The 26,375-nt window shown below is 43.3% G+C and overlaps 1 protein-coding gene and 1 long non-coding RNA gene across 3 annotated transcripts in view; one reads left to right on the top strand and one right to left on the bottom strand.

The window, feature by feature from the left end:
- RARS1 (arginyl-tRNA synthetase 1) overlaps positions 1-8,334 on the bottom strand; it is a 34,824-nt gene extending 26,490 nt beyond the window's left edge. For both annotated transcript variants that reach the window (XM_003900489.4, XM_021939946.2), the window contains exons 1-5: positions 8,231-8,334; positions 6,331-6,465; positions 1,927-2,115; positions 781-889; positions 152-252 (exon numbers count right to left, since the gene is read on the bottom strand). In XM_003900489.4, coding sequence (XP_003900538.1) covers positions 152-252; positions 781-889; positions 1,927-2,115; positions 6,331-6,465; positions 8,231-8,275 — 579 coding nt within the window. In that variant the 5' untranslated portion in view covers positions 8,276-8,334. The remainder of the gene's footprint in view (positions 1-151; positions 253-780; positions 890-1,926; positions 2,116-6,330; positions 6,466-8,230) is intronic.
- Positions 247-26,375, top strand: LOC103885570. Its single transcript, XR_648715.3, has 3 exons — positions 247-595; positions 8,202-8,320; positions 26,002-26,375. It is a non-coding gene; the product is annotated as an uncharacterized LOC103885570 (long non-coding RNA).

Here is a 26,375-nt window from a genome sequence, read left to right as displayed (position 1 = left end):
AATTGTAGCACACCTCAGCCTTGAATTTCTGGGCTCAAGTAATCCTCCTCCCTTAGTCTCCCTAGTAGCTAAGACTATAGGCACATACCACCATGCTTGGTTCCATGCAGTTCTAAGATACTAATATATTAGTAGAAGACTGCACATATACCTTTTTATTCTCTCCCACAGCAGGTAGTTGAACTCCATTAACTAGGAGACTGGTCAATTGTTCTGATACAAAATCCTTTCTTAAGTGGACATTAATAAAACCTAATGGATAGAAAAGAAAAAAACATCTGATAGTGTCTTATCTTGAATAATCGCTCACTCCTAAGGATTTGCTCCAGACGCTGACCTGGCTCTGGCAAAATTCTTCAGGATTCCAATACCAGTTGTGGCCTTGACTTAAGCTGTCTTGTAAGCTCCTGTCTCACCGTCTACTTCAAGCCTTCACCCTTCTCCTGAAAGCTTCCTACTTAACTCAGGTCCCTTTCCCTTTCAGCCTCTCAAGAGAAAACAGAAGGCCCTTGTGCCGAAGACTTATCTGCCATTATCTATCCTCATTTTGCTGATGAAAAACTGAATCACAGAGAGGCAAAGTAACTCATTCAAGGTAAGGCAGCTAAAAGCGGTAGCTGAGTCTAGATTAACAATTTCCTATATCACAATCCACAGTGCTTTCACCACCTTGTTCAGTATATAAATTTTAACCCTGTAATTAAAATGTGTGTTCTTTTTTAACTTCAAAAAGGACTCATCTTCAATACAACTATTAAGAAGGATAACATTATGTCATACCAGGACCAGCAATTTCAACTTGTTCAATACATTCATTGTCTGGGAGGTGTTTGGTAATGTTTTCAGCAATTTCTCTTGGATTAACTTTCTGTTCCTTGGTTTTGAGCATCTACAACACAATATAAAACGATTCATTACACAACAGATTTCAGCAAGTTACTCAGAAATGCACACCTGACAAGGCATGAGATGCATTTTACATTAAGAACCATCAAAAGGCAGAAGCAGAGAAGTCCAATCACATTATGAATGACACATTAAAGTATCAATAGTGCCAAGAGGAATAGAAAAGTGCCCAAACTACATGATCTCTATTTCCAAATACGTTACACACACACATACCTGGAACTTTTTTTTTTTTTTTTGAGATGGAGTCTTGCTCTGTCACCCAGGCTGGAGTGCAGTGGCATGATCTTGGTTCACTGCAACCCCTGCCCCTGGGTTCAAGCAATTCTCCTGCCTCAGCCTCCCTAGTAGCTGCGATTACAACACCTCAAACTTTTTAATGATGACCTAACAAAGTCTACAGTTATGAAGCCTGGTTCCAGCATATTTACATTTCTAATTTTCAAGTCATGAAGGTGTGCAATATTCACACTTGAGAAATAAACAACACAATAAGACCTGGACTCTTCAGAGTAACCCTTTCCAATTCAGCAAAGAAAGGAAAACAGAAAGACCCAAGCCAGATGCAGTTAACCACAAACACATCAGACAATGCAGCTATTTAAAACGGGGAACTCCTCTGCTTGAAGGTGAATATATAACCCTGGCTCAAAGATCACAGTTACATCAAATATTTAATTGGGATGCCAACTGGTAAATGGTTTATTTTAATTTTTCACCTCCCAACACTCATCAACAACAGACAGCAATCCTGGACACAGCAGGAGGGAAATACGAAAGAGTACCAATGATTGCCCTTAAATACTGAGAAGACATATAAAATTTAACCAAAACTTAAAAATTGTGCCTAAAAAAAAGTTAACACATATACCCCCCCAACCTCTCTCAAGTTTTTCAAACTGTGGCAAATGTCCTTTTCACTAAGGACACAACTTGCAATAGTATTACTTCTGTAAATGGTAATGATGATATTAATACTTTAAAAAAATCAAATAACCAGGAGTCATGACAACACATCACCTGAGAAATACCCATAGCACTATTACACTGATAGTCTCCAAACTTGGGCTGCTGACTTGGTGTCACTAGCAGAGGAGGATTTTCCAAATCTGGATATGCAGCCTTAATTGCATGACCAAAGACCTCTTGTAGGCGGCTATTAATGTTAATCATATTTTTAGTTGGTTTGTTCCTTTCTGCCTGAAGACTCTGTAGGAAAAGAAGGGAAACATGTCAACAATGTACTATACCATCATCATACACGATTTCTCCAAGTATTCTGAGTATAAACCTTCAAATATCTTAAGAACCAAAAGAGAAAATGTACTCATAGTGTGAGGCCCTCACATCTGGGATTTGCTAAGACATGTAGCAGGACAAGTCCATCCCACGGCATCTAAGACATCCATGGGAAATGCCCTGAGGTCTTACTTTTTGCATTCGTTTTAGCAGAACAGAGACTGGGAGGAGGGAGTTAAAAGGGCTGACGGAAACCTTTTCTCAGCTTCTCCAAATCTGAGAAAATAATATAATTTCACAGCAAATATTGGAAGTGAAAATTCAATGGGCAAAAAACAAATAAAAAAATACATGATGTCCATCAAAATGTTGACCTGTTCAAGGCATGAAATAAAAGGGAGCAAAGTAGGTAATATCAATATACCAGAAAAGCCAGTAGTTCTGTTTTACTGTTATTAGACCTACTACCTCCTGTTTTCCCATGAAATATAGTCACTGAAGATGGCATATAATTCTATTACTGCACTTATCATGCCCTCACAAAACTATCTGTCTCTATCACTAGACTGCTGCATGCACAGAAAGTGCTTAATTCATGGCTCTCTTCCCTGGCACCTAGCACTACTTGCCATACAGCAGTTTAGCAAAAAAAAAAGTCAATGAACAAATATGCTTTTAATGAAAGATAAATATATTGCCTATACGCCTTTATGTTCATCAATTTTATGTTCACCAAAATGTTCATCACAATTTTATGCTCATCATAAATTTATATTCATCAAAATGTCAACAGTATAAAATAATGACAATAACAAAAGTTAATATTTGAGTATGTAGTGTCAAGATTTGAACCAAATGCTTTATTTATATGCATTATCTTATTCCATCTACATAATAAAATTGAGTTTGTTACTATTAACACTATTTCTATGTGGGCTACAGATAAGTAACTTGCCAAACACAAGACAGAATAAGTGGAAAAGGCCAGATTCAAACTCAGGTCTGTTGGAATGGAGTCCAAGTTTTATGCTCCCCTCATCATCCCTCTCTATCATATGAAGAAATTATATTCTTAAATTCACTAAAAAACCTGATTTCAAGTTTGTAGCTAATCAATAACTGACTCCTCTCTGTGGTAACGTACTTAAGGAAGATATGTTTTTACCAATCTAAAGATTTCCAACAGCAAATACCAAACTTACTTGGATATGATCCTTTTTTCTTCTTTGTTGGGGGTAAGAGACAAGATCTCACTGTGCACTCTGCTGAGGCTGAAGTGCAGTGGCATGACACCTCACTATAACCTTGAACTTCTGGGTTCAAGAGATCCTGCTGCCTTGGCCTCCCAAAGCATTGGGATTACTGGCGTGAGCCACCACACTTGGCCTAGATTATGATCTTATACCCAAAACCTGCTATAATAAATGTCAAATTTTTGTTTATTTTTATTTATTTATTTATTTATTTATTTATTTATTTATTTTGAGACCGGGTCTCGCTCTGTTGCTCAGGCTGGAGTGCAGTGGCACGATTTTGGCTCAAGTCATGAAGGTGTGCCTCCTGGGTTTAAGTGATTCTCATGCCTCAGCCTCCCAAGCAGCTGGAACTATAGGCCCACGCCACCATCCCTGGCTAATTTCTGTATTTTTAGTAGAGACAGGGTTTTGCCATGTTGCCCGGGCTGGTCTCGAACTCCTGACTTCAGGTGATCCACCTGCCTCGGCCTCCCAAAGAGCTGCGATTGCAGGTGTGAGCCACCGCGCCTGGCCTCAATTTTTTATTTTTAAAGGATAGGAGTACCACTATGTACATATGTATGTGTGTGTACCTATACACATGAAATCTGTGCTTAAGTTTTGGCACTATGCAAATTACTATCTGATTATAATCAATTCAACAAGTTGTCTCTACCAGTGTCATATGTGATGCTTTCAAGTCAGAGCATGTGGCCAAAGTGAACCAGGGCAAGACAACAGGGTGAATGGCCATCACACACAGTACTTTATTACTCTGTGGTTTTTAGTTCTGCTGTGTACCTTGTGTTCAGTTGCTCATTCAGTAGGGCAAAGTATTTGTCAAAGAACCAATATGCCTTCCACAATACACTAAGAGCATTCTCCTATCTATATGAGAGCTAATTTGCATTACAGAAAAAATGTGTTGTAGAATATGCTGTCCTTCTATCCCAGCTACTTGGGAGGCTGAGGTGGGAGGATTACTTGAGGTGAGGAGTTCCAGAAAATACTGTACTTCCTTTTGTATCTTTTCCCTTATAGTCTCTAGCATATATTAGACATTTAATAATACTTTTGAATTAAAATAACAGAATTAAACATATATAAGTGCAGAATAAATGACATAACGAGAAAGGTGAGATTCTTTTGAGAAGATTCTATGGAAAAGGAATTTTGTGATTTTAAAAGACTCAAAGACAAGCACAGCAGATTACATATAGGTAGTATGAGACTCCAGCCTAGCAGACCACATATAGGTAATATGGATGCTGGGCGTGGTGGCTCACGCCTGTAATCCCAGCACTTTGGGAAGCTGAGACAGGCAGATCACCTGAGGTCGGGGGTTCGAGACCAGCCTGACCAACATGGAGAAACCCTGTCTCTACTAAAAATACAAAATTAACCAGGTATGGTGGTGCATGCCTGTAGTCTCAGCTACTCAGGAGGCTGAGGCAGGAGAATCACTTGAACCCAGGAGGCAGAGGTTGCGGTGAGCCGAGATCGTGCCATTGCATTCCAGCCTGGGCAACAAGAGCGAGACTCTGTCTCAAAAAAATAAAAAAATAAAAATAGGTAATATGAGAGACGTCATGGGAGTGGGGCACATAGAGTCTAAGGTGAGTAAATGGAATCAATCAGCTTTGGGAAAAGGATGTAATGCCAGCGCAGTTTGTCTGAGAGTAATATATACACATGGGAGAATTGTTATGGGAATGAGGTCAACACTCTGGGATATGTCATCACCAAATATTAAAGGCAGACCAAAAAACTGCAAGTTCTTTTTTTTTTTTGAGACGGAGTCTTGCTCTGTTGCCCAGGCTGAAGTGCAGTGGCGTGATCTCAGCTCCGCCTCCTGGGTTCACACCATTCTCCTGCTTCAGCCTCCCAAGTAGCTGGGACTACAGGCGCCTGCCACCACACCTGGCTAACTTTTTGCAATTTTTAGTAGAGACGGGGTTTCGCCATGTTAGCCAGGATGGTCTCGATATCCTGAACTCGTGATCCACTTGCCTCAGCCTCCCAAAGTGCTGGGATTACAGGAGTGAGCCACTGCGCCCGGCCGCAAGTTCATTTTTTTAAAACAAAATTGATAAACACTGTTAAATTATGAGACCATTAAATAAATATAGCACAAGCTTCACGGGGAAAAAAAAAAGTTTTGAAATACCAGGTGGAAACAAACCCAAATGATTATGTAAGATATAAAAATAAAACTGTAAAATAACCAACTTAGGGCAGAGAAAATATGTAGGTGTATTTTCAAATATTTCCTTTATGATAGAGGCAATGATTTAAAAATCAAATATGTTTTTTTAAAAAAGGCATGGGCATAAACTGTTGAAAGAAATGCCTCAACCTTGCTGGGTGCAGTGGGTCATACTTGTAATTCCAACACTTTGGGAGGCCAAGACAGGGAGGGTTGCTTGAGGCCAGGAATTCTGAGGCCAGGCTGGTCAACACAGCAAGACCCCATCTCTATTTAAAAAAAAAAAAAAAAAAAAAAATTAGCTGGATGTGGTGGCACACACCTGTAGTCCCAGCCACTCAGGAGGCTGCGGTGGGATGACTGCTTAAGCCTGAAGGTTGAGGCTGCACTGAGCTGTGATCATGCCACCACACTCTGGCCTGAGTGACTGACACCCTGTCTCAAAAAATAATAAATAAATTTTTAAAAAGAAATGCCTCACCCTACCTAAATCCTACTTTAAGTTAGCCAAATAGCAGGATGAAACATTTCAAAGAGTCCTGAAGGACAGGACAACACCAACTTCTCACTATTTGCACCAACTACCTCAGTCCTAAGTTGTCTAATGCAGGGAAAAGAATAGGGTTTCTATGCTCCTTTTTCCAAATTCCATAGGATATACTTCCAGAATCTTTGGTAACAAAGGCTTTAAAAAAGGTATAATAATTCAAACTGGAGGATAAAACTGGAACCCAAAGTACTCACCTTTTGAAGAATATTCAGTCGATACTTCAATTTTAAATTTTCTTCTTGTAACTGCTCCAAATTTGGAGAAGCTCCTAAACAGCCACAGTTTTTCAACCGGTCAATTTCAGCAGTCAGAGATTTAATCTCTTCTTCCTATGGAAAAAAAAGCACTTTTTTCAGTCCATAAACTTACTTCCACATTTCCCCTCTCTAGCAAGGCATGGCATAGACCATGGGAATCGTTAATGTTCCCTCTGATGAGCTGTGTTTTTTTCTCCTCTGAGACCTTTGCTGACGTTAGCATATTATCCTTAATAAGAAAATACTAGCCAGGCATGGTGGCTCACGCCTGTAATCCCAGCACTTTGGGAGGCCTAGGCAGGCGGATCATTTGAGGTCAAGAGTTCAAGACCAGCGTGGCCAACACAGCGAAACGCTGTCTCTGCTAAAAATACAAAAATTAGCTAGGCATGGTGGCCCATGTCTGTAATCCCAGCTACTTTAGAGGCTGAGGCTGGAGAATTGACTGAATCCTGGAGGTGGAGGTTGCAGTGAGCCAAGATCATGCCACTGCATTCCAGCCTGCTTGACACAGCAAGACTCTCATCTCCAAAAAAAAAAGAAAAAAAGAAAGGAAAAGAAAAAGAAAATATTAAGCACACACACATGTGTGTTGGGAGACCGGAATAGGAGTAAGTATATAATGGGATGTCTCATATCCTTAGTTTTTTTCTTTGGCTCGATAAGACACTCTGACTTAGCAAGAGTACTTAGTTAAGTTTCAGGTTGACCAACATGCTTTTATTCCCAAATCTTCTCACTTGGGACTCTTAAAAAACCAAATGTCTTCTGTCACATTCAAAATAGCTCGAGGGTCTGCCTTTCACCCTTTCTCGGACTAAACAATTTGCCCATTTCTTCCTATTTCCAGTGTGTCAGGTCCTAGACTAGACCAGACAAGGCTTTGTACTTTTAACACCTAAAACTAAAGACATGTCAATTCAGAAAGAAAGAAAGCTTCCAACTTAACTGCAAAACTCAGGGGAAGATTCCTCACCTGCAATTTCAGATTACGTACTGGGAGATAGCTACAGCCAAAACCAAATTGCCATAAATGAGCATACAGTATGTTCCAGGAGCTGAGCTTAACACTTTTCAGAAATTATCTTCATGATTATCACAACCCAGTGAGGCAGTCCTTATAACTTCATACCGATAAACACATTGCTCAGAAATGTGAAGACCTTGCCAATTTACTCGACTAACTTGTACTCTGTGACTGCTGATTAAGTATAAAGCTGTAACAGGATACAGTGCTGTGAACTATCTTCCTACCATCCCTCCCCATCTGGGCATAAAAGGTAATGGTATTGTTCCGCTTTCACTTTTATATGGTGTGGCTGCTCCTTCCCGACCAATGTTGAGGGCACAGAGCAAACTCCGTTGGTCTGATAGTAAATCACCCCATGGGCTTACTAGGAATCCTCTCGCTCAGTAACCCGGAAAGAACTGCGGCTGAGCTGCAAACCAAGACCCAGAGCTCGGAACGTATTCCCTCCCGCCTTGTCTATCTCCCCGCATACCCTGAGAAAGCACGTGTGTATGCAGAAGAGGTGGATTGTGGGGAGGTAATCGTTCTGAACATGCCAGGCTCCAGCCCACCGAAGACGCTGGCTTGGGGGAGGCCTGGGAGAGTGTGGGGACCTTCCATTACGCTGAAAATCACAGTCACACGGGCTTTGGAATGATGGGTGCTTCCTCTCCCAACCCTTCCTGCTCCCACAGGGACCCTGCCGCCCCACTCTGAGAGGACCAGGATGGTCCTCGTCTAGCTGTCCCGCCCCCGAAGCCGCTTGGGCAGAAGCCAGAGCCTGTTCCATCTCTTTCAGGCTTTCCCGCCGGTCTCTTGCGTCCAAACCTGCTGCAGCAGCCGCGCGGAGCACTGAGAAACCAATCCGTCCATCCTCCCGTCAGCGTCTCACTCGCCAAGTGGACGGAAGCGGAAACGGTCAGTCTCTCCCGGAAGCGGAAACCCCCTCCGGTCCGCTGTCCCGTCGGACTGGGTGCTGGCGCCTCTGCTGCCTCCTGGCGGGATCCAGGAGACACTGCGGGGAGAACCCGCGAGGATGTCGTCCGGGAGCTAGGCTGCAGCTCAGGGATATTTGGGCGAGGGGAGAGGAACTGAGCAGAGACGAGCCAGAGCTGCACTGTGCTTGGATAGACTAGGACAGGCACTGACCTAGAGCTTCTGGCTCTCAAAGGCCTCACTTTGCCCCTCTGTGAAATGGGCACAAAACTAACAAATCCATTCATTTGTTCAACAAGCATTTATTGTGTACTTTAAAATGCCAGACACTATTCTAGGCTCTGGGGGCAGAGAGAAACAAAAACAAAACAGACAAGATCTCCCCTCTCATGGCAGATACATTTTAGAATGGAGAGATAAAATAGACCAAAAAGGCAATAAATCTCAGGTAGTTTTAATGGCTAGGAAGGCAATGTGATACAGTGACTTGGGTCAGAGAAGACATCTCTAAGCAAGTGACATTTAAGTTAAAATATTATTTATTTTTCCAGTTTTGTTGAGGTATAATTGACGAATATAACGATGTACAACATAATGTTTTGATATATGTATACATTCTGAAATGATTACCACAATCAATTAACATAACCTTCATCTCATACAGTTATCATTTGCATGTGTGTGTGTGCGCATGTGTGTGTGTGTGGTGTGAACATTTAGGATTTATTCTCATCCTGGGAAACAGCTAAGACCCCCTCTCTACAAAAAAATGGAAAAATAGCCGGGCATGGTGGCATGTGCCTGTAGTCCCTGATACATGGGAGGCTGAGGTGGGAGGATCACTTGAGCCCAAGAATTTGAGGCTGCAGTGAGCCATGATCATGCCACTGTACTCCTGTCTGGGTGACAGAGTGAGACCTTTTCTCTCTATTAAAAAAAAAAAAAACAACTGCAAGTATACAATATACATTACATCTCTAGAATTTATTCATCCTGCCTAACTGAAGCTTTGTAACTTTGAGCAACATCTCCCATCTTTCCTACCTCCACAGCCCTGACAACCACCATTCTATGCTCTGCTTCTATGAATCTGAATTTTTTAGATTACTCATATACATGAGCTAATGTAGTATTTGTCTTTCTGTGCCTGGCTTATTGCACCAACATAATGCTCTCCGGGTGCATCTATGTTGTCACCCATAACAGGATTTTCTTTTGTAAGGCTGAATAATATTTCATTTTATATCTATTGAGTTAAAATTATAAACAGCAAACCTGGGATATATGTTCTAAGAGGACAGGGACCTTAATTATCTTGTTCACTCTTCTCTAGACTCCAGAACTTAGAAAGTAGCACTCTCTAAACATTTTCACTTCTGTGCCTCATAAAAGTATTTTAAAAATTCTTATCCCAGTGTATACTTTTAAAAGTTGACATCAGGCTATGCACAGTGGCACATGTCTGGAATCCTAGCACTTTGGGAGGCTGAGGCAGGCAGATTGTTTGAGCCCAGGAGTCCAAGATCAGCCTGGGAAAAATGGTGAAACATCGTCTCTACCCAAACCTAACAAAAACAAGAAATGGGGAAAGGATTCCCTATTTAATAAATGGTGCTGGGAAAACTGGCTAGCCATAAGTAGAAAGCTGAAACTGGATCCCTTCCTTACACCTTATGCAAAAATTAATTCATGATGGATTAGAGACTTAAATGTTAGACCTAAAACCATAAAAACCCTAGAAGAAAACCTAGGTAATACTATTCAGGACATAGGCATGGGCAAGGACTTCATGACTAAAACACCAAAAGCAATGGCAACAAAAGCCAAAATTGACAAATGGCGTCTAATTAAACTAAAGAGTTTCTGCACAGCAAAAGAAACTACCATCAGAGTGAACAAGCAACCTACAGCATGGGAGAAAACTTTTGCAATCTACTCATCTGACAAAGGGCTAATATCCAGAACTTACAAATAACTCAAACAAATTTACAAGAAAAAAACAAACAACCCCATCAAAAAGTGGGCAAAGGATTCGAACAGACACTTCTCAAAAGAAGACATTTATGCAGCCAACAGACACATGAAAAAATGCTCATCATCACTGGTCATCAGAGAAATGCAAATCAAAACCACAATGAGATACCATCTCACACCAGTTACAATGGCAATCATTAAAAAGTCAGGAAACAACAGGTGCTGGAGAGGATGTGGAGAAATCGGAACACTTTTACACTGTTGGTGGAACTGCAAACTAGTTCAACCATTGTGGAAGACAGTGTGGCGATTCCTCAAGGATCTAGAACTAGATATACCATTTGACCTAGCCATCCTATTACTGGGTATACACCCAAAGGATTATAAATCATGCTGCTATAAAGACACATGCACATGTATGTTTATTGTGGCACTATTCACAATAGCAAAGACTTGGGACCAACCCAAATGTCTATCAATGACAGACTGGATTAAGAAAATGTGGCACATATACACCATAGAATGCTATGCAGCCATAAAAAAGGGTGAGTTCATGTCCTTTGTAGGGACATGGATGCAGCTGGAAACCATCATTCTCAGCAAACTATCACAAAAACAGAAAACCAAACACTGCATGTTCTCACTCATAGGTGGGAATTGAACAATGAAAACACTTGGACACAGGAAGGGGAACATCACACACCAGGGCCTGTTGTGGGGTGGGGGGAGCGGGGGAGGGATAGCATTAGGAGCTATACCTAATGTAAATGATGAGTTAATGGGTGCAGCACACCAACATGGCACATGTATACATATGTAACAACCTGCACGTTGTGCACATGTACCCTAGAACTTGAAGTATAATAAATAAAATAAAATAAAAATAAAAATAAAAACACCATCTCTACCAAAAATACAAAACATTAGCCAGGCATGGTGGTACACACCTGTAGTCCCAGCTATATAAGAGGCTTAGGAGGATTGTTTAAACCCAAGAGTTTGAGGCTGCAATGAGCCATGATCCGGCCACTGCACTCCAGCCTGGGCAATGGAGTGAGACTCTGTCTCAAAAAAAAAAAAAAGAAAAAGACATCTAAAAACTCTTTTCACAACTTCTGGAAATGGATTATTTTCTGGCATGATGTTTCATAAGTGTTCTCACTGTATTTTCATCAAAACTGTGGATTTGCAAGTTTAGCTTGTCCAATTTATGGAAAGTGTCGGCCATATTGTTTCATTGGCAAAGCCAGTCCTCTTTGTCTAATTAAATAATCCAAATTATTTTACTTAATTTTTAACAAGTTTAAAGTTTGCCTTTATCTTTTTTCTTTTTTAATTAATTAATTAATTAATTTTACCCAGAACTATATAAACTATCCTTTATTTTGCAAATCAAATGTTAATATACCAGTCTTTCCTTATCCATGGGAGATACATTGCAACACCCCTCAGTGGATGACTGAAACCGTGAATAGTGCCAAGCTCTATATATATAGTATGTTTTTTCAATCCAGTAATTCAGAGGGCTAATAAGTGACTAATGGGTGGGTAGTGTAGACAGCATGAATTTGTTGGGCAAGGGGGGGATTCCCATCCTGGGCAAGAGAGAATGGGATGGTGGAGATTTCATCATGCTACCAAGAAATGGCATGCATTTTAAGACCTGTGAATTGGTTATTTCTGAATTGGTTATTCAAACCTATGAATTGGTAATTTTTCACTTAATATCTTTTGAACTGTGGTTGACAATGAGTAGCTAACATATATTGAGCACATAAGTGGGCGGGGGGGGGGGGGGACTACTGTACATGTTCCTGAAATGGTCTTTGCAAAATTATGACAGTAAGAGAAATTTGACATCTTGCTTCTAGCCTCACAGGCTGCCTGTCTTTGCTCATTTCTGGGCGTGGGCCAAGCTAACTTTGGGGAAATTTTAGTTTATAGTTGAAATGATAATAGCTCTTCCCCAAAATCGAATTGTTCTTGTAAAACTAATGCAAGGCAACTAAGCTATGAGGATGAGAGGGGCTTGAATTCTAAATAATTGTCAGCCATTATTCTGGAGGTCAGATTTGCAACTTCCGCAATAACTCTTGCAGATAACATTACTACTGTAGAACCTAAGATTGGCCTTTTGAGATGTCTTTTCAGGTTTTCGCATTTCTGACAACCGGGTGGCCCCACCTGGACCCACCAGTCAGTCCTGTGGCCACCTACCCAGGAACTGATTCAGCATAAGAGGACAGCTTTGATTTCTTTCTTTTTTTTTTTTTTTCTCTGTCGTCCAGGCTGGAGTGCAGTGGCGCAATCTCAGCTCACTGCAAGCTCTGCCTCCCGCGTTCCCGCCATTCTCCTGCCTCAGCCTCCCGAGTAGCTGGGACTACAGGCGCCCACCACCACGCCCGGCTAATTTTTTGTATTTTTAGTAGAGACGGGGTTTCACCGTGTTAGCCGGGATGGTCTCGATCTCCTGACCTCGTGATCCGCCGGCCTCGGCCTCCCAAAGTGCTGGGATTATAGGCGTGAGTCACCGCACCCGGCCCAGCTTTGATTTCTTATGATTTCATCTCCAACTCAATCAGCGTGTTCCCTACCCTACCCCACTGCCCAGCAAACTATCTTTGAAAAACCCCTAACCTAGGAGCTTTCAGGAAGATTGATTTGAGTAATAACTCCGTCTCTTACACAGTGTGGCCAGACTTGTGTCAATTAAACTCTTTCTTTATTGCAATGCCATGGTGCCCATGAGTCAATTTTGTTGTGCAGCAGGCAGGAAGAATCCACTGGGTGGTTACATCACGCTGACACCTTATTTCTAAGTTCTGAGAAAGATGGAGGGAGGGATGGAAAAGCTAGTGGATAGACAAAGGGATAGGCAGATAGATCTCTATCTTCGAGATAAAGGAGGAAATAAAAACAATCAATCATTTTACTAAGCCCTCTTTGTTTAGCACTCAAGGATACGCCCTTTGGAAAAATATGCTCTTGAAGTGTCCCTTGTTCAATTCCTGTTAGTTTACACTCAGGCAATGTGGAGTCCTAATTTAGGGAGGGGGAGTCGGGCTGGTGGGAATGAAGGAAAGCAAAAAGAGAAAGCAGATAAGCAAGTCTACCTTTCTTCGTGGTTCAGGATACATAGTCCTCCTGTGCAAATAACTCACAATCTTCCTGCACCCAGCTATTACCAGACACCTCAGCTGATAGAAATATGCAAGTTAGCTCACCGCAACCTCAGCATTATCAGTACTGCACAAAGCCCTCTTAACACACAGCCCAAGCACCATTCTATCAAATCCCCAGCAAACCTTGGCTTCCTGGCAGTCAGCTCCTCTCTTGCTGATTTGCTTGTTGCACCCTTGCAACATACTTTCCTGCTTTGTCTAATAAATCTGCCTTTCTTGCCGGGCGCGGTGGCTCAAGCCTGTAAACCCAGCATTTTGGGAGGCCGAGACGGGCGGATCATGAGGTCAGGAGATCGAGACCATCCTGGCTAACACGGTGAAACCCCGTCTCTACTAAAAAATACAAAAAACTAGCCGGGCATGGTGGCGGCGCCTGTGGTCCCAGCTACTCGGGAGGCTGAGGCAGGAGAATGGCGGGAACCCGGGAGGCGGAGCTTGCAGCGAGCTGAGATCTGGCCACTGCACTCCAGGCTGGGAGGAGCGAGACTCGTCTCAAAAAAGAAGAGGAAAGAAAAAAAATCTACCTAATCTGCCTTTCTTTACCTACAACTCTATAGATAAATTCTTTTTACTACCTGTGTGACACAGGTAGTCGCTGCCCGCAACAGGCAATGGAAAAGGTGCTATGCTTTTCTTTGTGGAAGGGGAGATGCAAAAGGAGAATTGAAAAACTGAGTTTGCAGGCCAATCAATTTTAGAAAAGATCATACAAAAATTCAGGATTTCCCTAGTACATCTGGGCCCACAGATCCCTTTGAAGGGTCTTCCCAACTGCACTGTATGCACCTCAGGGTACAGGACTTCCCAACCCCCCAACAAAAAAAAGGGGGGGGGGGAATTGGGTACTAGCCCAGGTGGAGAGATTGGCAAAAGTGAGAGCATATAGGAATTTGTAAGTTGTACGGGACTTCCTGTGCCCTGAGGTACACATAGCCCAGGTGGGAAGACCGTTCATCTCGTTGACCTAAAGGAAGAAACTGAAGCAAAATTAATGTAAGTAGAGAGCCTATTTGGGCCAGGGTTGAGGTCTGCAGCCTGGGAGTCATGGATTCAAGTTGCCCTGAATATATGCTCCGATTAACAGCCGTTACAAGTGGGTTAAAGATTTAAAAAAAAGAAGATGAAAAAGTTAGGATACAGTTCTTAAGTTGAACATAACATAAGCTATCATTGTCTATACATTGATCTTTGTACCACAAATCCCAGGAACGTGAAGATAATAGGTGAGGGTCACATTGTGTAACTTGTGGTAACATTGTGGGTAACTTATCAGCTAGTCTGAAATTACAGAAAAGGAAAGCGAAAACAAAATGCCTTTAAGCAATTACCCCCAGGCATGGGTGTGGAGAATGTGACAGGTGTCTCCTGCTCCTGTCTGGGCCTAATCAATTTTGCATACCTCACATTCCTCAGACTGCTCTGAGTCACTCTCTCAATGTAGAGCAGTGCTTGACACAGGGCATTGCTCTAGAAGTGTTTCTTAATTGAATGAGTAGAAAGGCTCTATGCAGTGAGACTAGCAAATGTAAATGAGGCAGGAGCTAAATTTACAGTATGATGGATGATGGACTGCGCATGTGGTGATGGTACCATAAGATTATAATGAACCTGAAATTTTTTTTTTTTTTTTTGAGACGGAGTCTCGCTCTGTGGCCCAGGCTAGAATGCAGTGGTGCAATCTCAGCTCACTGCAAGCTTCGCCCCCCGGGTTCAGGCCATTCTCCTGCCTCAGCCTCCCAAGTAGCTGGGACTACAGGTGCCCGCCACCACAGCCAGCTAATTTTTTTGTATTTTTAGTAAAGACGGGGTGTCACCGTGGTCTCCATCTCCTGACCTCGTGATCCACCCGCCTTGGCCTCCCAAAGTGCTGGGATTATAGGTGTGAGCCACCGAGCCCGGCTAGAACCTGAAAAATTTCTATCACCTAGCGACCTCTTGATGAGTCTGACCCTGTGTAGGCCTAGGTTAATGTGTATGTTTGTGTCTTAGTTTTTAACAAAAGAGTTTTAAAAGTGGGAAAAAACCTCTAGAATAAGGCTATAAAAATGTTTTTGTACCTTTGTACGCTGTTTTATTTTAAACTCTTATTATAAAAAAGAGATATTCAAGTGAAGAATAAGAGACAAAAAGTTAAAAAATTAAAATGTTTATAAAGTAAAAATGTTATAGTAAGCTAAGGGTAATTTATTATTGATGAAAGAGCATTTTTAATTTTTTATTTCTATTTTTGTAGAGATGGGAATCTTGCCATTTTCCCAGGTTGGTCTTGAACTCCTGGGCTTACGTGATCTTCCTGCCTCTTCTGGGTTTACAGGTGTGAGCCAACATGGCTGGCCAAAATTTTTAAAGTAAATTTAGTGTAGCCTAAGTTACAATGTTTAAAGTCTACAGTAATAGACAGTAATATCCTAGGCCTTCACATTCACTCACCACTCACTCACTGAATCACTCAGAGAAACTTCTAGTTTTGCAAGTTCCATTGATGGAAAGGCCCTATACAGGTGTTATATTTGTTTATCCTTTTTTTTTTTTTTTTTAAATTATTGTTTTGAGATTGAGTCACCTAGGCTGGAGTGCAGTGGCGCCATCTTGGCTCACTCCAAGCTCTGCCTCCCTGGTTCAAGTGATTCTCCTGCCTCAGCCTTCTGAGTAGTTGGGATTACAGGCATGCACCACCATGCCCGGCTAATATTTTGTAATTTTAGTAGAATAGGGTTTTGCCATGTTGGCCTGATGAACTGATCTTGAACTCCTGACCTCAGGTGAACCACCCTCCTCAGCTTCCCAAAGTGCTGGGATTACAGGCATGAGCCCTTCGCCCGGTCCTATTTTTAATCTTTTATTCCATAATTTGACTGTACCTTTTCTATGTTTAGATACAAAATTCTTCCACTGCATTACAGTTGGCTACAGTATTCAGGACAGTAACGTGCCATACAGGTTTGGAGCTTAGGAGCAATAGGCTACACCACATAGCCTGGGTGTGGAGTAGGCTCTACCATCTAGGTTTGTGCAAGCACACTCTCTGATGTTCACACAACAAAATTGCCTAACAGCACATTTCTCAGCATCTGGCCCCATCGTTAAGTAATACATTATTGTATTTGGAAGAAAAAAAAAAAAAAAAGGAGGGGTATTGGGTATTAGCCCAGATGAAGAGATTGGCAAAAGTGAGAGCATATAAGAATGTGTAAGTTGTTGGGGCTCAGAAACTGATACCCCAAAATATGGTGCTTTGACATACTGAAGCGAAGAACACTCAAGGTTTCTCTGACCTTCTCGCTCACCCCATCTTTCCCAAAGAAGTTGCAGTTTCTTTATCTGCCTAAGATCCAGAAACACTAAGGCACATTGAGGACAATTGTTTTTTCTTCCCTTTCCTATAAAACCAAGAGTGTAGCCACACTTAAACAGACCTTTTCACAAGCTAATGTACACGTTAATATCTGTTCCCTGATCCATCCATCCTCCCTAAAAATCCCCTCAACAGAACTCCTCTTCCCCGACTCCCATAATCTGTTTTGCCAGGACGACATATACACTTAGGCACCACCTTGTGGGGTGAGCAATTACTCAGTGATTCTCCCTGTGAATTCACAGCAAATAAATTTGTATGCCTTTTTACCCATTAATCTGCCTTTTGCAAGTTGATTTTTCAGCGAAACTTCAGGAAGCCAAGGGGACAGCTTTCCCTTTCCCTTTACCCGTAAAAAGTCAAGGCAGGGGTTTTCCATTTTATTCTATGAACAATGGGAGCCACTAGAGGGTTTGGATGAGTGGATGGGTGGTGGAGAATTTTTGTTTTTCAAAAGGGTGGTGTCATGGGCTGAAATGTATTCCCTCAAAGTTCTTATGTTAAAGTCCTAACACCCAGTATCTCAGAATGTGACTGTATTTGGAAATAGGGTCTTTAAAGAGGTAATAAGTTAAAATGAGGTCACAAGGGCCAGGTGCAGTGGCTCATTCCTATAATCCCAGCACTTTGGGAGGCCGAAGTGGGCAGATCAACTGAGGTCAGGAGTTCGAGACCAGTCTGGCCAGCATGGCAAAATCCGTCTCACCTAAAAATACGAAAATTAGCTGGGTATAGTGGCACAAACCTGCACAATCCCAGCTACTCAGGAGGCTGAGGCAGGAGAATCACTGAACCTGGGAGGCAGAGGTTGTGGTGAGCTGGGATTGCACCACTGCACTCCAGCCTGGGTGATGGAGAGAGACTCCATCTCAAAAAAAAGAGGTCATGAGGATGGGCCCTCACTCAACATGACTGGTGTCCTCGTAAGAGGAGATTAGGACGCAGACACAGACACACATGGAGGTAAGACCATGTGAACACACAGGAAGAAAGTGGCCAAGGAAAGAGCCCTCTGAAGATACTGACCCTACCTGCCAGGACCCTGAATCCCAAGAAGTTCAGGTCAGCAATGGTAAATCAAAATGGTAGCAGAAAAAAACAAATGGATAGACATGATATATTTTAAAGATAGAACTGGCAGAACTTGCTGGTGGATTAGGAGTCTAAAAATGAGGACATGGGTTAAGAGTGTCAAGTGGCCGGGCATGGTGACTCACACCTGTAATCCCAGCACTTTGGGAGGCTGAGGCGGGCAAATCATGAGGTCAGGAGTTCGAGACCAGCCTGGCCAACATGGTGAAATCCCATCTCTACCAAAAATTAGCCAGGAGCAGTGGCTGGTGCCTGTAATCCTAGCTGCTTGGGAGGCTGAGGCAGGAGAATCACTTGAACCCAGAGGTGGAGGTTGCAGTGGGCTGAGATTGTACCACTGCACGCCAGCCTGGGCAACAGAACGAGACTCTGTCTAAAAAAAAAAAGAGAGTCAAGTGAAGAATGATGAGGTTCATAAATTTGGAGAGGGAGCTTTATTTCACATAAAGGGTCACATGCTGCAGGTGGCCATTCTGACAGGCTGGAAAGTGTAGCCTCCAGCCAGTAGCTGAAAACATGCAGTTCGAGGGAAGGGTACAGGAAAAAAGAATGTATGCTAAGCAGGTGGCCAAATATGCATATTTAATAAGCTGTAGGAGGAGTCACAAATATTTATGAAAGGAGAAACGTGTGCATGTGCAGCTGAGCTTCATGCCCCTTCATGGGACCCCTGCACAAAATATGGTGTCCTTACCATGATCTGAGGGTGGAGCTTTTGGGCCTCTGATGTCAAAAGGCGAAGTGGAGGATTTGAAAACCCTCCCTGCACATCCGTTGTGAACTGGCCAGAACCATTCAGTGGTGGGTGGCCTCTTATCAGGAAGGAATGCATGTCGGTTGTTGTGGTGAAATGGCAAAAGGGAGGGGGAGTTGGTGGAAATCAGCAGTGGAGCCAGGCTTTCCAAAGGTCTGGTTTCTGTTTAGACTTTAGGAAAGAATGCCTACTGGCAGCTAGGGAGGGCGAGGGTATGAGGAAGTATATCCCACCTCCAGATGCTGTCCTGGGCTCTCCTTGGCCAACAGGACAGGACGTCCATTCAGTCCATCATGGGGCTTAGGATTTTAGTTTTACTTTTCAAGAGAAAATAAACTGACTAGGAAGAAATGAAAAAAGCTATGGGGAGGGAAAGAATGACTGGAACCTTAAATTTTCCTTCCAGTGGTAAAGTTTTAATGACCCAGGTCTGATCACACACTACTTGTTTCCATAGGGACTAATGTTTATTTCACCATCAATCCGTAAATGCTGTTTACTAGCTTTTAACTTTTTAAATCAACTCACAGCAGAGGAAGCTTTATGATTACATGATTACAGAGCAGTGTGTAAATGTGATACCCTTTTTTAAACTATATAAAAATAATAATGTAACTAAGAAAAATTAGAAGTCGTGGCTGGGAAGGAGAAAGGGTAAGTATGTGCCATAATGTCCTCATCTTTATGGCGAGGAGTGGAGAGGTCCTACTGAAGATGATGAATAAAAATAATACAGGCCATTTTATTTTATTTTATTTTATTTTATTTTATTTTATTTTATTTATTTTTGAGACAGAGTCTCACTCTATCACCCAGAGTGGAGTGCAGTGGCATGATCACCTCTGCCTCCCAGGTTCAAGCGATTCTCCTGCCTCAGTTTCCCAAGTAGCTGGGACTACAGGCCCACGCCACCCCACCCAGTTAATTTTTGTATTTTTAGTAGAGAAAGGGTTTCACCATATTGGCCAGGCTGGTCTCAAACTCCTGACCTCAGGTGATCCACCCACCTTGGCCTCCCAAAGTGCTAGGATCACAGGCATGAGCCACCGTGCCTGGCCTACAGACCATTATTTTATTTTTAAATTTTATTTATTTATTTTTTAGAGACAGAGTCTTGCTCTGTCGCCCAGGCTGGAGTGCAGTGGCATGATCTCCGCTCACTGCAACCTCTGCCTCCTGGGTTCAAGCAATTCTCCTGCCTCAGCCTCCTGAGTAGCTGGGACTACAGGTGCACGTCACCACACCCGGCTACTTTCTTTTGTATTTTAGTAGAGATGGGGTTTCACTGTGTTGCCCAGGCTGGTCTCGAACTCCTGAGCTCAGGCAATCCGCCTGCCTCGGCCTCCCGAAGTGCTAGGATTATAGGAGTGAGCCACTGCGCCTGGCCCAGACCATATTTAAAAAGTGGAAACCACCAGATAAACTACTGTGAGTGGTAGATTCCGGAGGGTGAAGGTGTCTTTTATTGTATATCTCATATCCTTCTATAGCATTGTGAGATTTTTTTTTTTTTTTTACTGTATTGCCAAAGAATGAATTACAGCCAATTTAAAGATCTCAGTTGGCTTTATTGCAATTCTAGAATTGGGCAATGCTTCAGTCCATGAAACAGAATCAGTGTTCCAAAGCGCTGAGCAGAAGAGGCTGGCTTCATAGAGAAGGCCTGAAGGAAGCAGAAGCTAAGAACAGAGTGTATTAGTCCTTTCAAAGTTACTTTTCTTGTAAGGTGGGGACATAAGAGAATAATAGAAAAATAACTGAGTAGTTAACAACAGTTTCCTTCAGGCTACCCTTTTGCCTGTAAGGATTAAGACAGAGGGAACTTCTTCATGACTGAAGGACTGAAGGCTTCAAAGGACCTGTTTGGGAAACTGGGTGTTCTCTCTCTCCTGAGTTCTCTAAAGGTCAGGTAACTTAGTTTAGGTTTGGTGACATGAAACTTGAGCATGGGTGACTCCATTCTGATTTTTAGTCTGGTCTGTTGGGGTCTGGTGCCGGAGCTTAGTCCAAACGATGGCCTCCTATCATTTTTACTTAACCATGTGTATCAATTACTTACATAATAATTGAAAACTAAGTCTAATTTTTTTCCACGCTCTTTGAGACAGAGTCTCATTCTATTGCCCAGGTTGGAGTGCAGTGGCATGATCTCGGTTCACCGCAACCTCCGCCTCCCAGGTTCAAGCGATTCTCCTGCCTCAGCTGTGCACTCTCCTCTGCACAGTGAGAATGCCCGCAAGCACAGAGTGACTCTCCTAGGGAGGGGTGGGGCTGAGACAAAGCCGTGACCTAGGAGGAGGCAGGTCCCCTCACTCTTGAAAGCCTCTCGTTGTCCCTCTCCCTATCACAAGGGTGGTAGAAAGGCCCACCCAGGGTCCAGGGTCCTTGTCCCTTGCCACTTACTGCTGGTTCTGCATTTCATCTGGGTCAGTGTCATACCAAAGCAGGAGGGGCTGACTCAGGCAGGAGGAAGCCAAAGAAAGATTAGGGAAGCTTGAAGAATGGAAGCTTTGCTATAACCTCTCCTGGCTTGAAAAAGCACCTTTGGGACTCAGAGGGTTAAAGGGCAAAGGTGGGCCTAGCTCAGTCCCAGAACACCTCACATGGTTTCTCTCCTTCACCCACTCAGTCGTTCCACAAACAGCATCCAGCCCCTGTGGCTCAGTACTGGGCAATGGGGCATAGGTCATTTAGATACCATCCCTGCCCACAAGAAGCTCACCAGCTAGTCTAGTGGGCAGTAACTCATGTTAAAGAACCTTTAGGAAATGGAGAAAATGTGCAATGGGTTGGTGGTGGGCGTGATGGCCTGGCTGGTGGGCGATGTGGAGAAGTTTCTAAAGACGATATTTGGGCTGAGTATGGAATGGGGAAGAGCATTCCTGGTGCAGAGGTGCATTCCAGGCACAGAGGTAGGTTGCATCCTTAGCCCCAAGGCCAGGTGGAGGACAGGGCTCTGGCATTAATATTCCCACTGGCCTTCTGGGTTTGCCCTTGGTGGGGTCATGGGGAGTAGGGTGTGGTAGTGGTATGTTACTATCACCATTTCTGGAGTTCTGTGACAGAACCAGAGCACACACTGAACTGTCCTGTCTCTCTCTTGTTAGTAATGGGAGTTGGCCAAGATTTGGGGAGATGGACTTGAACTAGGAGGATAGGGCTGCTGTTGTTGCTTTCTCCTGCCTCTTGCATTTTTAACTACACCAGTAATTTTTTTTTTTTTTTTTTTTGAGACAGAATCTCGCTCTGTCACTAGGCTGGAGTGCAGTGGCACGATTTTGGCTCACTGCAACCTCCACCTCCCAGGTTCAAGCAATTCTCCTGCCTCAGCCTCCCGAGTAGGTGGGATTGCAGCATATGCCACCATGCACAGCTAATTTTTGTATTTTTGGTAGAGATGGGGTTTCACCATGTTGGCCAGGATGGTCTCGATCTCTTGATCTCATGATCTGCCTGCCTCGGTCTCCCAAAGTGCTGGGATTACAGGCGTGAGTCATTGCGCCTGGCCCTATACCAGTAATTCTTAAGAGTATGGGTGGGGTCTAATATAATTTCTAGATAAAGGGGATATACTAAAAAAAAGCATATTCCATAATGTAATTTTTTTTTTTTTTAATTTGAGACGGAGTCTCGCTCTGTCGCCCAGGCTGGAGTGCAGTGGCCGAATCTCAGCTCACTGCAAGCTCCGCCTCCCAGGTTCACACCATTCTCCTGCCTCAGCCTCCCGAGTAGCTGGGACTACAGGCGCCCGCCACCTCGCCCGGCTAGTTTTTTGTATTTTTTAGTGGAGACGGGGTTTCACCATGTTAGCCCATGTTGGGATGGTCTCGATCTCCTGACCTTGTGATCCGCCCGTCTCGGCCTCCCAAAGTGCTGGGATTACAGGCTTGAGCCACCGCGCCCGGCTCCATAATGTAATTTTATATGGGGGGTGGATACAACATTATTTTAGTAATACAAACTAGAACAGATACAGTTTTTGAAAATAAGTGAGGGGATTTCACAGAAGACACAGTGATAATTCACCAAGGGCATGTGATCTAGGGGGAGCATCTCAGCATGGTATGGGACTGGAGGGAGGGAGAAATGCTGTCCCAGATACACCTAGGCTGATCTTACCTGTCAGCCAGAGCAGGCAGTTCTCACTTACTGAGGCCATCACAGAAGGAGCAGGTAGAAAATCCAACACTGCACCTAAATATCCCTTCTCTTTTTCCTTGGTGACCAAGAGCTCACAGTTTACTTGAAGCAAGCCATAGCTTCTGGGCTTCAGTTTTCCTCATCCAACAAACGGGGAGATTGGGCTAGATGACCACCTAGAACCCTTTTAGATATACTAACTCGGTCTTTTCCAGATTTTTTTTTTTTTGAGACGGAGTCTCCCTCTGTCACCCAGGCTGGAGTGCAATGGCACGATCTCAGCTCATTGCAACCTCTGCCTCAGCCTCCTGAGTAGCTGGGATTACAGGCACGCCCCACCACGCCCGGCTACTTTTTGTATTTTTAGTAGAGACGGGGTTTCACCATGTTGGCCCGGCTGCTCTTGAACTCCTGACCTCGTGATCTGCTCGCCTCGGTCTCCCAAAGTGCTGGGATTACAGGCGTGAGCCACTGTGCCCAGCCGCAGATGTTTTCATCATCACTGTTTTTGCCATTTCTTTGTTTCACCATATTAAGTACATATTTTTCTTTAAATTGATTCACTTTATTAACTTAAATATTTACTTATCCTCATCTTAAACAGTAGTATCTGTGAAAGCATGGGTTTGATGGGCAAGTGATATATAATGTATATTAAAACAAATATGACTGTAAATATAAAAATTCACCCATGTACCACCTAACATCTTCTCCTGTCACCAATGGTACACCTATGCCTCCCTTGGGGGGAAACACTGCATCCAATCACTTGTTGTCACAGCAGCCTGTAGAGAGGGTTGAAAACCACGTGGAAGTTTGTGCCCACGTTCGTGTTGGTACTTGGCAGGTCTGGAATTAGAACTTTGGTCTTAGCTTAATTCACTCACTGAACAATTGTTGGAGGGTCTGCCATCTGCAGGTACTGTTCTGGCCCTGGGGCTAAAATAGTGAACAAGATATGCATGGTGCCTGCCCTGCGTCTCCAACACCCTAATAAGTAGACAGATAAAACTAAGGAATCAATACATAAATGCAAATGGTAAAAAGCACTGCAATGGCAAGCTTGTGTTCTTGTGTTACTCTGATTAGCTTCATGTGTATTTATCAGCTACTCCGTGGTTGGTTGCAAATTTATTACTTACTACATTCTCTTAAATACATTTATTTAGGTCAGTGCAGTGGCTCACACCTGTAATTCCAGCATTTGGGAGGCTGAGGCAGGTAGATCACTTGAGGTCAGGAGTTCAAGTCCAGTTTGGCCAACATGGTGAAACCATGTGGTGGTGCACGCCTGTAGTCCCAGCTACTTGGGAAGCTGAGGCAGGAGAATCGCTTGAGTCTAGGAGGTGGAGGTTGCAGTGAGCTGAGATCACACCACTGCACTCCAGCCTGGGCGACAGAGCGAGACTTTGTCTCAAAAAAATAAAAATTAAAAAAAAGAATACATTTATTCAGTCCCAAGGGCCCTGAGAGAAACCTTCCTTACCAAAAGTGTAGGCCAAACTCGTAAGGTTGAGTTATCCCCATAATCATCTAGAATATAACAAGTACAAAATACTCCCTACTAGAATATAACACTTTTCCTACCATCCATTAGCAACATACATCTCTTCTCTATCTAATCTCATTGAATCTTCACCTCACTCAATGAAGAAAGGCAGGCATCTTATCTTGCTCAAAATCCTGGAGTTGGAGGTAGGTGCAATGTGGACATGGCACTCAGGACTTCTGTTTTCCAGAGTCTCACCTTTTTCTACTGCCCTTCAAGCAATGGAGACAGCAAGCATACTGAGAGGAAATGTCTGAGAGGCATGTTACAGTTTTACCTGGGAGTCTAATAGTGCATTTCAAGAATGAGGGCAGTAATTTATCTACAGACATATTCATACATGTGCTAAAGGATGTGTAGACAAAGAGAGAAATTAGGCACTGTCAAAGCAAGTGGCTGGTGACAACAGACGTGTCTGTTAGTTAACTGATGGCACATCCATTCAGTGGAATACTACATAGTTGTATGAATGAGTAGATATCTTATTGAGATAAGATACCAGATATCTTTTTTTTTTTCCTTAAGAAAAAGGATGGCACTCAGGCTGGAGTGCCATGGCGTGATCTCGGCTCACTGCCACCATGCCTGGTTCTTCAGTGAATTTAAACATTATGTGTGCGTTAGCTCCCAATCGCTTCTGCTTCTTTATGCTGTGCGGTCACAAGTGTGTTTGGGGGTAGGGGGTGATGCCCTGAGCAGGATCGGAGGGGGGTCTGCACCCTGGCACCTGACAAACCCAGCTTTTAGTACTCCTGTTCTACACAGAGCCTTCCTGGCTTCCTGATTAGAATGACAAAGATGTAGAGACTAAATACACCTTTGAGGCAGATTTTTCATCACATCCATTCATTCAATTCATTTCACAAATATTAAGAACCCATTCTACATCAGACCTAACAAAAACAAGGCAAATGAGGTCCTTGCTTTAAGAGCTTATGCTCCAGGGCGGAGAGGGATCTTGAGGGGTAAGGCTCCTGCTGAGACCTGAAGGGTGAGAAGAAGCTGGCTATGTGAAGTCCGTGTGAAGACATGGAGGAAGAGTGCACCAGGCAGAAGGAATTAGGACTGCAAAGTGCTGGTGGAGGGAAGGAGAAAAAGAAAGGCCAGCGTGGCTGGAGCCTGCTTAGCAAGGGGATAGTTAACTGGAAGAATCTTAGTCATTAGCCTTCTTGAGAGGCAGAAAGCACATGTGCATATTGCAAAAAGGTCTGTACTCAAAGGCAACCATTGCCTTTAGGAGTGGGAGGATCAAACCCAGTGAGGTTTGCAGTCTTTTTTCAGACTAGTATCCTAGTACCCTGCCTTTCTCCCCACCCTATGCAGAGTAACCACAGGAATTTGTGACTTCATTCTCCAAGACCAAGGATTCTAAGGCCCTACAATTAGGGCCTCATGTGGTGTGGTGTGGTAACGCCACTGTGAAACAGAAGCTGGAGCTGAAAGAAAATAGAGATTTCGGAGCTGAAAGATGGAATTAGCATCCCAGCTATAGGCATTTATTATTTATGTGGGCTTGAGGGGGTCATTTCACATTTGCCGGCTTTGTTTCCTGAAGGTCCTGGAAAAGACATGCACAATTATAAGTGAACATTTATTTATTTTTAAATTTCTCTCTAGGCAAACAATGGAATATATTGGTGGTTGGCTGGTGAACTGTTTATAGAGAATTCAACTCCATGGCTGGAAGAGGGTCTGTTGCCTTCCACAGAGGTGGTCTGGTTCTCCCCACGAACGCCCCGACAGCTGAAGTGATGCTGAGACGTCCTTCTTCAGGCAGGAGGATTTGCTCCACGTAGCTTTTCCCATACACAGGGAGAGCATTTACAGCTCTGCTTCATGGCAGCTGATGCTGCAGGGGTGTGAGGGGCTGACCCTTGCTGGGAGAACTGAGCACAGATGAATGTGTCACTGAGAAGGAATTCCATAACACATGTGACTTTCAAAGTTTTTATTGAGTCCAAATGGACTGCAAATACAGTGAGGATGCTGCT

Source organism: Papio anubis, chromosome 5 (genome assembly GCF_008728515.1).
Source record: "Papio anubis isolate 15944 chromosome 5, Panubis1.0, whole genome shotgun sequence".
Taxonomy (NCBI): domain Eukaryota; kingdom Metazoa; phylum Chordata; class Mammalia; order Primates; family Cercopithecidae; genus Papio; species Papio anubis.
This window is presented reverse-complemented; position numbering and strand designations above follow the sequence as displayed.